Source organism: Cynocephalus volans, chromosome 9 (genome assembly GCF_027409185.1).
Source record: "Cynocephalus volans isolate mCynVol1 chromosome 9, mCynVol1.pri, whole genome shotgun sequence".
NCBI classification, from domain to species: Eukaryota; Metazoa; Chordata; class Mammalia; order Dermoptera; family Cynocephalidae; genus Cynocephalus; species Cynocephalus volans.
This window is the reverse complement of record NC_084468.1, coordinates 58,042,098-58,054,418: the sequence shown is the minus strand read 5'-3', so window position 1 is coordinate 58,054,418 and position 12,321 is coordinate 58,042,098. Positions and strand designations below refer to the sequence as shown.

Here is a 12,321-nt window from a genome sequence, read left to right as displayed (position 1 = left end):
CCATACCCTCCTTCTTAGGAAACCACCTGGGACAGTACCTCAGAAAAATGAGGGAGAAAATCAGGAAAGTGGAAGACATGAGACAAAAACATTGTGAATCCAATGCAATGGAGGGTGACAGATAGTCCCAGGATCACAGTTCTGCACCAGGCTTAAAGTAACCAGTCCAAATTAGAGCAGAAGAAAGGGAAGGTTTGTGTAGAGTGTGTGTGTGTGTGTGTTGTGTGTGTGTGTGTGTGTGTGTGTGTGTGTGTGGTGTGTGTGTGTGTGTGTGTGTGTGTGTGTGTGAGAGAGAGAGAGAGAGAGAGAGAGAATCTATCTGTGTGTTGAGATGGGGGGACACCATTGAAAGTAAAAAAACTGACAAATTATCTAATGTCCTTCAGCATTAGTAACAATTATTATTAGACCTTGGTAGATCTTTTGGAGCATTCAACATTTGCCACAGGCACATAGAAAACTAGCCAATCTAGCCAGTTGGTTAGAGCGTGGTGATGGTAATAACAAGGTCCAGGGTTTGATCCCTGCACAGGCCAGCAAAAAAAAAAAAAAAAAAAAGGAATGAAAACTAGCCAAATAAAAAAGAGTGTGCTATTAATTCTAGGAAATCAAAGTCTGCCAAAGAAAGGTAACATGATCCAAATATGTTACTTGACTTATTAATAAATAGAATTTACAAAATGACATCAGTGTAAACACTGGCTATTAATTTAACCAAAAGGGAAGATGCTATAATGTAAAGATGTGGTGAGAGAAAGTTGCAGAGGTTGTAAAACAGCTTAATCCTTACCTACATAGCAGAAAATCAATATATATACTATCTAAATCTAGAAAGCAATTTGAGCATATTATTTAGTGATGAGGATTTAGATACCATAAGAAATTATTAAACAAGCATGAAGCATGACTACCTTTGGGGAACAGACTGGATGAGGATATATAGACATATGATTGCTTTTTTAAGCCTCTTCATATTTTTTCCCTTTTTCTTTTTTTAAAAAACTGTATGTTGTTTACTCTAACAAAAATAAGATTTAATTTAAAAATTTGGAAAATTCATCTCACTCCAGTTAGACTGGCTATTTTCAAAAAGAGAACAATAAATTCTGGCGAGAATGCAGAGAAAGCAGAACTCTTCAACACTGTTGGTGAGACTGTAAATTAGTATAGCCATTATGGAAAATAGTACAGAAGGTTCTCAAACAACTACAGATAGAGCTACCATATGATCCAGCAATCCCATTACTGGGTATATACTCAAAGGAATGGAAACCATCATATCAAAGGGAAACCTGTACTCTCATGTTCATTGCAGCTCTATTTACAACAGCCAAGATATGGAACCAACTTATATGTCCATTGATGGATGACTAGATAAGGAAAATGTGGCATATATACACAATGGAATACTATTCAGCCATAAACAAGAATGAAATTCTGCCATTCACAGTAACATGGATGAGTTTGGAGAAAATTATGTTAAATGAAATAAGCTAAGCCCAAGAAAAGAAATAGCACATGTTCTCACTCATAAGTGGGAACTAAGAAGGAAGTGAATGGAATGGAATGGAATGGAATGGAATGGAATGGGAGGGAGGGAGGGAAGGCGGAGAGAGAGAGAGAGAGAAACCACAATACAATGAACTTTCAGAAGGAGAGAACAGAGCTATGGCTACTAGAGGTGGAAAGAGGGGAGCGTGAGAAGGTTAGGGAGAAATTGGGTGATGGGCATAAAGAATAATTATGAATTATAATAAAGAATATGCTAATAATACTGATTTGACCACCATATACTGCCTACAAATACCAATAGTCAACTCTGTACCCCATGAATATGTATAATCAATTACTTTTCAATTAAAAAATAAAAAATTAATTAATTAAAATGTGGAGAATCGAATCTTAAGGCTCTTTATAATTTTGAAATCCATGTTTCAATTAATTATTCTATTTTGGTAATTTATGCATGTACCGTCTAGTAATAAAATATGTGGTTCATCAAAATATCTTAAACAATAACCTTTATGTTCAGCTGATTTTCTTTCTCTTTTCTTTTTTTTATTTTCAGGGTGACTCTGGGGGACCTTTAGTTGCAAAGGATCTTAAAGATACCTGGTATCTCATTGGAATAGTGAGCTGGGGAGATAACTGTGGTCAAAAGAACAAACCTGGAGTGTATACACAAGTCACTTATTACCGAAACTGGATTGCTTCAAAAACAGGCCTCTGATTCACTATAAACATTAAAAAATGAGACCTGTATGCAGGTCATACAGGCATGAGAATCCAAATATTTGGTAGGTGTAGTACAGTGAAGTGAGATTAAATCACTTGACCTGGCAACACAAGACACACAACATGATTTATTTTAGAATCACCTTAATCAACCAATAATCCATAGCCAATTTATAAGGGATTTTTATTTGTAAAGAAATGGGTCGGTTTAGCCTGGTTTGCAAAATACAGCGAGATACTCAGCTCTTGAAATCACAAAAGTTGGAGTATGAGATGCAATACAAATTTTTGAAGACAGTTTGTGAGATTTTGAATGCCTTTGTCAAGGGTGTCCCCTTAAGTGAGAAAGTTTTTGAACTCTCAAAGAGTTTATGAAACTCTTTTGCAATTCCCTAACATTTCTCCACAGCTCACAAATATTTTTATTTATTTTTCATTATTCTTCCAGATCTTACAAAGATTTTTCCACACAATAAAAAATAAATTGGCTATTTCTAAACCCATTTGAGGGACACTCGAAGGAAGTTATATGTAAGAAACAAAGTCATGGTAAATCAAGCCAGAGCTCTTCTAAACTGTTTTAGTTGTGAAACCTTTCTAATTTTTTGGTAGATTTTTTAACACACACATACACATACAGTTATCCCTACCTTACAAATATACACAGAGAATGTCTGATATATACAGTAATTAGTTAATCAAAAATGTATTTTTGTCACAAAAACTTGGGGGGAGATGGTAATTTCATGAGCAGCTCCAGCACAAGGGCACACGAACTTGACATTTTATAGATGTAGTTACATATTTTGACCACCAGAGAGCAATTTTGTACATTATTATTGTAAGGTTAAATACCTGCAGAAAAAAACAGAATTTACTTCCTTGAAGAATCAAAGAGCACTGTCTTTCTCCTTAAAAAGAAACTTTATTTTCTTCTGTTGCTACAGCCAATTAGTCCCTAAGGCTTTTGGCAGTAGCTTGACGACTGCAACCATGAAACCCCAGTTTTTAAAAAAACATTTTTAAATACATATAAATGTTGAGCCCCTATAACATAGAGCACATGAACAAGGTGGTCTGAAAGAGAAAATATAGGACCTAAGTAAAGTACCTCATGAAGTCATTAGGAGAGTCAGACTCATGTATTCCATAAAACAATTAAATGAAGGCTTTTTGAAAGCTGTTACTCTGCTTGGCGAGGCCCACGACACATCAGGGTGTGTGGGCTGGAGAGACATTTACTCATGTAGTCCAAATATAGGTCAAACCATTGGAACTATTGAGAAGGCATAAAAATAATCCTAAAATAATCTGAAAGAGATTTGTAATTCATTCATAAAAAGAAATTGATCCATAATTTAGACTCATAGAAATTAATTTAAGAGAGATTACACAGACATACAGGCCAACTCACTTATGACTAAGAGAACTGAAACCAGTAAAAATAAATAACTTGATTGAGCTATAGATAGTTTACATCACCAATGGGCCTGGAACCTAGGTACCAATTTCACATTCTCTTTTCCTTATAAAATACCCTTATGACTGTCAACATTTATTGAATCATCAGATCTGTAAAATTTTCAGTAAGTGCTATTGAATCTGCTTTAAATTAGGGCAGTCTTAAAATGAGAATTTTAAATGATGGGATTCACTTAGGTAGCTGGCTGCCAATCTCTGAATTCACTTCATTACAAAGTTGCTTCTTCATATATAAATATACATAGGCATATAAATTATTCTATTTTATGGTGGTAAGATATAATTCTGACTTTTAATGCTATGATTCAGGAAATGGCCTTAGGTTGTAAACTTTGTATTTCTAAACTGTTTCATACAGCATTTCATTGTGGGTCACATATAAGAAAATATTGATATATACATCATTTTAAATCAAATAAAACTGGTGATCAGAGCATTCTACAAACAATATCACTGAGTTTGTGTTAGGCCAATAGCATAAATCTCTCAGCTGTTGTTAAGAATTATATTTCTTTTATTTTTTGTTTGGTTTGGTTTCAGTTTTGGTTTTGTGTTGTTCTTTGTTTTCATTCTTTTTTCGTTACATTTCTTTTAAATAACTAGTTTGGATCATTCTGAAGCAGGGCTCTAAACCTTGGCACTGTTGATATTTTGACATTTTTGTCTGGACAAGTCTTTGCTGTAAGGGGGCTGCCCTGTCTTGTAGAATATTCAGCAGTATCCCACTAAATGCATGTAGCATACCCCTTCCCCAAAATATGATAACCAAAAATATCTCCAGACATTGGCAAATGTCTCCTATGGGATAAAATTGCCCCCTGTTGAGAATCACTATTTTAAAGTCATTTGATCATTTTTAGAAATATGAGTGATGCCTCAAATTTATGACATTGAGCATTCAAAAACTAGTTTACTGATCAAACTGAAGATTCACTATCATGTTTCTAAAAGAAATAGCAGAATAAATGACTGATGCTGGCTCAGTCAGTGGCTATTTTAAACACAGACTGATCTCCCCAACACAATGTGCTCAGAGAATTTCTCTGCCTAAATTAGAGTATAGTCTAGAGAAACATTAACATTACTGTGAAGACAGGATTTTATGAAAACCACCATCTAGTAGAGTTTCTTTTATATGACCATAAGTCACAGTCAGAAATATATTTTACATCACAGCTCTGTACATATACAACAAAATACATACATAATAAAAATTGAAACAAAGTTTCATAAGCAATACTAACCCTTATTAAGTGCAATGAAATATAATATTTTCTGTTCCACTTTTTAAAAACTGCTTACCCCAACCAACTAAGCTAATTTCACGCTCCAATAGGTCATAGCCTGCAGTGCCTATGAAACTTCCTGGAATAATCATTCACTACTATTAACATTCAATTGTTATTATCTCCTCTACTCCCACCACTCTCCTCACCGTCAACCCTTCTCTACTATATTCACTTAGTAAATTGTGGCCAGATTATAATGCTACTTGATAAATTTATTCCCATGCTCTCAAATCTTCACTGATTACCTCTTTGACTGAAGACAGAGCTTAAGTCCATGTCGCTATAGCACTTAATGCCCTTTACAATCTGCCAACAGCCAATAGAATTTTTCCTTTGCTTGTACTCTGTGCTTTATAACAGCGGACTTTACTATTACCTGAACACTTCCTCCCCTTTACTCATAATGTTCTCCTCACGCTACAAGATAAAGCTCAAATGTCACCTCTGCTGACAATACTTTTCTTATTATCCCAGACAAAATTACTCTGCATCCAAACCTCTTTGAATATTTTGTTCCCCCTCTAACACTTCTGATACTTTACTCGGTATGGTAGTTTTTATGTACATGTATTATCTCTTAAAATATCTTAAGCTCCATAAGGCTAACGACAGCTTTATTCATTTTTGTATCCCCACAGTATTCAGAACAATATTTTATATATATTGTGTTTTAGATAAATGTTTAGTGAAAGAGTAAATTAACAGAAGCTAATTATGATGCCCTCAAAGTCAAGAAACCTCATCCACAGTTGTTAGCTGCTTTCCCAATGTCACTTTCCTTTATACCACTCTCCAACCTGTATGGTCCCACTTTGCTCAAATATCACCTCTGCCAATGTATTAGCCCGTTTCTGTTGCTTATAGCAAAATACTTGAAACTGGGTGATTTATAAAGAAAACAAAATTTATTGCTTACAGTTTCTGAGGCTGGGAAGTCCAAAGCCCATCTGGTGGTGGAGACAGTTTCCCAGGGGTCTCACATTGCAAGATGATAGAAACAGAGAGAACACAGAGAGAGAGAGAGAGAGACTCTCCACTTCTTTTAAAGCCCTCAGAACTGCACCCCTGACCACCATTTCTAATCCATTCACTGCTGCATGGTCTACAGGCCAATCACCTCTTCAAGACTCCACCTTTCATCTACCGTAATAGGATTTCCCACCCTCTTAACAGTCACAGTGAGGACTAAGTTTCTAATACATAAAACTTGGGGGATGCAATTCAAGCTTCAATGAGTTTGGGGAGACATTCAATCCACTACATTCTGCCCCTGGCCTCCCCAAACTCATGTGTTTTTCACATACAAATACATTCATTTCATCCCTAAAGTCTTAACTTGTTTCAACTCAAAAGTCCAAAGTTCAAAATCCCACCTGTGAAATCAATATAAGTTATCTACTTCCAAGATACGATAATGGTACAAGCATGGGGTACATATTCCCATTCCATAAGGAAGAAATAGGCCAAAAGAAAGGGGTAATAGGTCCTAAGCAAGTCCAAAATCCAGCAGGGCGGGCATTACATTTCAAACCTGGCAAATCAGGTATTTGACTCCACGTCCGTCATCCTCTGTATGCTAATGTTGGGGTTGGGTCCCCAAGTCCAGGCAGCTCCACTTCTATGGCTTTCCCAGTCTCAATTGAGGCTTCAGCTCTTCCAGGCTGGTGTTCTACTCTGGTAGCTCCACAATTCTGGGGTCTCCATGGCAGTCCCTCTCTCATGGCTCCACTAGACATGGCGTTGTTGGGGTTTCTCTGCTGCAACTCTGACCCCATGTTTCTGCTTGGCATTGCTCCAGTGAAGTCTGTCTGCAGTGACTCCATCCTTGTGGCCGATCTCTTCTTGGGTCTCCAGGCTTTTCCACACATCCTTTGAAATCTGGGTGGAGGCTCACAAGTCTTCAGAGCTCTGGCATTCTGTGAGCCAGCAGACCTAATACTATGTGGATGCCACCGCCAAGGCTTCTGGCTTTTATCTTCTAAAGCTGCAGGTCCAGCCCCACCTGGAACCAATTTAGCCACAGCTGAAGCAGCCAATACTGCTGGGGTGCTGGTGCTGGAAGCAGCTTCCTGGGGTGGTCCTGAACAGTGAACCTGTGGAGGGCACCTCAGGCCTGTTCCCCAAGACCATTCTGTCTCCCTAGGTCTTTGAGCCTGAAATGGAAGGGTTGGCCCCAGAGGCTTCTGCAATGCCTTCAGGGCCTTTTTCCCTTTCTCTTGATAATTCCTTTCTTTTGTACTAATTTTCTTAGCACCATTGGATTTTCCTCTGAAAATGCTTTCTTCTTCTCAACCACATGGCCAGACTGCAAATTTTCCAAATCTTTACACTCTACTTTCCTTTTAAATTCTGGCTTTACATCATGCCTTTTTCGCCATAATTTAGCATAGGCTGTTACAAGCAGCCATACCACTTACTGAGTGCTTTGCTGCTTAGAAATTTCTTCTGCCAGATACTCTGGTTCACAACTCTTGTATTCCAACTTCCACAAAGTCCTAGGGCATGGACGCAATGCAGCCAGTCTCCTTGCCAGTTCATAGCAAGGTTGATCTTTGCCACAGTTTCCAAAAAGCTCCTCTTCATTTCTATCTGAGAACTCCTTAGAATGGTCTTTACAGTCCATATTTCCATAAACATTCTGGTCACCACCATTTAACCAATCTCTAAAACATTTCGAACTTTCCCTGGTTTTCTTATCTTCTAAACTTTCACCAGCATCTAGGCTTTTTCTCTCCTGTTCCTCCAACCTTTGCCTAACACCCAGTTCCAAAGCTACTTCCATATTTTCAAGTATTTCTTATAAGCAACACCCCACTTCTCTGGTGCTAATTTTCTATAACATCCCAGGGCAAACCAGAGAATTTGGCAGTCCAATTGGGGGTCCCCTCAGAGACCCAGAGGCCAGTGGCATCGGTGTGGAGTGCCCAGGTTCACAGTGCAGCTGTGGCTCGTGTCCATCTTGCAGGTGGCTCTTCCTCCACACCATGACTGGGGGTTCGGAGATGACAGGGGTGGAGAATCCTCCAGGCTCTTAGGAAATTTCACTACACTTCTCTTGCTTAGTGGTCTCTTTGGTTGGCAGGTGTTCTTCTGAGTCTCCATTTTCTTCAGCTTGGCCTTATTGAAGCTGGAGATTTCCCCCATGTCCAACTTGTCTGCCATTTTCTTAAAACAATCCGAGGCATCTCGCTCTGAGCCTGGGTTCCTGGAGCTCCCACTCACATTCCTAAAAACCTCCTGCTCTTTACCTTCACCAGAAGTAACCAAAATACAGGCAGGCCCTGATGAGTGACAGTCACCTTCCAGGAGCCCTCTAATTCAAAACTTTTCCCCATATACCATTAAATAGAACATCCCAAATCCATAGGTATATTTGGAAATGTGGCCAAAAGCAAACCTCAGCCATGTAGCATTTCCCATTCCCTTTTCGTTTGTATTTGATCTACCAGTGTTGTCCTTTCTTTCTCTTTTTCTGATGGACCTCACAAATCTGGGCACTTCCAAATGGCCATGTTAGATATCCACGATTCAATTCCTTTCATTGAGGCCTTCCGTGTTGAATTTGCCAAGTGGGAAACAATAGAGATAAAACTAAAAGTCAGATGCAATATCTACTTTTTCAAAACTCACAAAAATAAGGTAATTTGAATTTCATTTTAAAAATGACATTTGATTCATAGATTTTATTTATCCATCTACGACTATCCTTTCATTTCCATTAGTAATTAAGATTTAACTGGTAAACTCACTCTTTTAACTGTTTTGTTGTTTTCTAAGTTCAGGAGAATCCTCCCACAGTAGAAGTCACTAAATTAATTAAAAGGGAAAAATCTTAAGTGTCAGACTGTAATCCAAAAATATACTAATGGAAATGATCTGGGGCTCATGAGCTTATAAGCGGTTTGAGAAACAGTGTTACTCTCCGTATAAGTAGGTGCCTGGAGCATCCAAGCTTGGATAAAGACCCAATAACTAAAAAGTCACTTGTACATGAACTGTAACAAGTTAAAATTTCTGAGATCCTGTTTTGGGGAGAAGCCAAGTCAAAAGCCATCTTACAGATTTTTAATCTGAAGATTTTAACTAGTGGGAAGGGGAATCTAGATACAAACCTACTTAAATAGAAAGAAGGAAAATCTGAAAGAGAACAGGTTCAAAGGAAAGTGTGGAAATTCAGAACCTAATTCTCAGACCAACTAATGGTAAAATCAGGCCGATTTTAGTAAAGTAACTATATGGTTAAGGATGGAAGAGTTAAAGATACCATCTCAGGTTCATTCACTAAAAGACCCAAATGTGTCTGCTACATTTCTGAGGTGGGAAGTGGGTTGCTACAATAACATCTCCCTCCACCTGTACACTTTTAAGTAGACAAAAATACTAGTCAGCTGGGATCCTCTTCATAAGTGGGTTTTCTGCCTCAGGTTAATGTTGCTTGAATGTGTAGATATAAGTTGGGTGTGTTCTTAGTAAATTGGGCACAGGCAAGAGCTGTCACCTATAGATTGATATCAATGGAGGGAGAATTTGAAGCTGAAAGGTATGAAAGAGATAGTAACAATTTCTAGCAGCTCAAAGGGACCCATTCAGCAAACCCCTAGACCCTGGCATTGTCCAGAGACAGTTAGAGACTATATTCTACACAGTGGTCTTCCCTAAGGTTATGCATATACAATTTTCACCTGATCTTGGTACCCCAGAGACTACTTTGGTGGTACTCCTGAATGGCTTGTAGGCTTTTCAAGGTCTGAAAAGCTACCAGGGGAATGCAAAATGGTACAGCCACTTTGGTAAAAAGTTTCACAGTTTCTTACAAAACTAAACATACTCTTTACCATATTATCCAGCAATTGCTCTCTTTGGTATTTAACCATATAAGTTGAGATTTTATATTTATACAAAAGCCTGCACACAGCTATCATTTCAAAACTTAAAAGCAACTAAGATGTCCTTTAGTACATAAATGGATAAATAAACTGTGGCCATCCAGACAATGTAATATTATTTAGCACTTGAAAGAAATGAGCGGTGAAACCATAAAAAGACATAGAGGAAACTTAAATTCATATTACTAAGGGAAAGAAGTCAATGTGAAAAAACTATATACTGTATGATTCCAACTATATGACATTCTGGAAAAAGCAAAGCTACGGAGATAGTAAAAGGATAAGTGGTTGCCAGGGGTTAGTTAGTGGGGAAGAGGAAAAGATGAATAAGTGGACCAAAGAGGATTTTTAGGGAAGTGAAACTACTCTGTACAATACTATAATGCTGGACACATGTCACTGTTTACGTGTCAAAACCCATAGAACGTACAACACCTAGAGTGAACTGTAATGTAAAGTATGGACTTTGGCTGATAATGATGTGTCAATGTAGGGTCATCAATTGAAACAAATGTACCACTCTGGTTTGGGATGTTGATAGTCAGGGAGTCTGTACACATCTAGAGGTAAGAGGATACATGGGAACTTTCTGTACGTTTCACTCAGTTTTGCTGTGAACGTAAATGGCTCTAAAAAATATAGTCTATTTAAAAAAATTAAAAAACTACCAGGGCCTCAGGGGTCCTTGCAGATGTGGTGGAACATAGAGGTAGAATATAAAGTTCTGGGTGAAAGAGAGCAGGGGTTAGCATAAGAGAATGAATACTTCTATAGCTGAAGAATTCTTCTGTGGCTAAATTGTGCTGCTGATAGAAAATAGAAAAATTTTGTAATTATCAAGCTGAAACTTTTTGTTTAAAGTTATAGGCAAAGAACAAGAACAAAAAGTATTTTTCTTAAATAATTGAATTGCTGAATATCATGTAGCTTAAAACTCAGCGGAAACTGATGGTGGTGATATGGATAGCCCTGTGCAGGGACTAACAACTTCATGAGGGTGTCGGAGACCTCCAGGCTAGCGTTATGTCAATGTTAGTGGGGAAAATCGATAACAAGTAGGCTTCAGGATTTAGGAAAAGAAAAAACAAAACAAAACTGCAATTCCTCAGATATCTAATCTGTCCTTAGCCTTGAAATAAGTGTTACAGGTTTGGACATATCAAATGGCATGTAGTATGCAAGATCACTGAAAATCCCTGCATAATCTGTTGTATATTTTGCATGGGCTATAATGCTACTAGGGTAGCATCACAGCATAGAAAAAGTACTAGGATGAGCACCTCCCTGACCAAGTTATGCAGTCACCGTCCTCAGAATAGATCACCTCTGAGTTCAGGGCCTTCCAGGGCCAACCTTAAATGTCTTTGATCAACCTTGAAGATTTCCACTTATAAAACTGCTGTCAGTTATTGTGCTGGGATCAAGACCTAGACGGACAGAGCATTCAGAGTTCTTATCAGTGCTCTTCTTGAAACTGTACTGAAAGTAGTAACATAATCTGGCTTCATCATATACCACTCCGTCGTGGTCCAGCACAATTTCTTACCTGTGTCTTCAACACTCAAAGCTCCGTCTGCTTTACCAGAGTCTGGATGAGAAACTGGAAAATAGGATGGAGCCACTTCCAGGTCACCAGTCACGCTCACAGCTGGCCACAGCTCTGTTTACTCTCCCTCACTATGTCTGAAGGTGCAAAAAAAACCCCAAATCACTCCTGGCTTTTCATAAAAACTACTCTAAAACTAGCCTAGCCTTCATATTGCCTTTCATTGGGTCATTTTAAGGCTCTAACAACATACTTTGTGGACTACATTCTGACTACACTGCCTCTTATTTGATTCAAATTTCTTATTTATTTCCCATTTTGAATTTTCTCTAAAAACTCAAATCAACAGGTTATAGCCCAGGACAAATAATGAAAGACTGGATTCCAGGGTAAACTGGATAGCTTCTTCCTTTTCCATGACTACAGACTGTCCCTTAATCCCAAACAACTATTATAGTATTAAGTGTTCTTGTTTGAAAGCCTTGAAACACAAATAAGGATGAATCAGTGAACATGCATCAGTATCATTCAAAACAATTCAAGTACATATTCTTCCAAAAGTAAATGAAGGTTGTTATCTTTGTGTGGGAAGGATGTTACGATACACTTTCATGATTCCAAATGACCTCAAACCCTATTCAAGTACCTTTCTAAAGTCACACATTTCATAGTTAGGTGAAATAGCAAACCACTAATACAAAACCTGGTCATTGATGCTCATTTGAATAAATTGAATTATAGCTATTTAAATTTCAAATAGTCTTTTAAAGTATTTTTAAAAGATTACACTACCAAATCATACTTTGCTGGATAATGGGTAGTATAACCTAGAAGTAAACAGTATGGAATTAGAACTGATTTGAATCCCAGCTCCACAACATAC

The 12,321-nt window shown here is 37.8% G+C and overlaps 1 protein-coding gene across 1 annotated transcript in view; it reads left to right on the top strand.

Annotated features, from left to right (window-relative positions):
- The window catches only part of LOC134385707 (transmembrane protease serine 11A-like), a 50,794-nt gene extending 48,564 nt beyond the window's left edge, over nucleotides 1-2,230 (top strand). Inside the window, exon 9 of the mRNA XM_063107439.1 lies at nucleotides 2,069-2,230. Coding sequence (XP_062963509.1) covers nucleotides 2,069-2,230 — 162 coding nt within the window. The remainder of the gene's footprint in view (nucleotides 1-2,068) is intronic.
- Nucleotides 2,231-12,321: the final 10,091 nt, after the last annotated feature.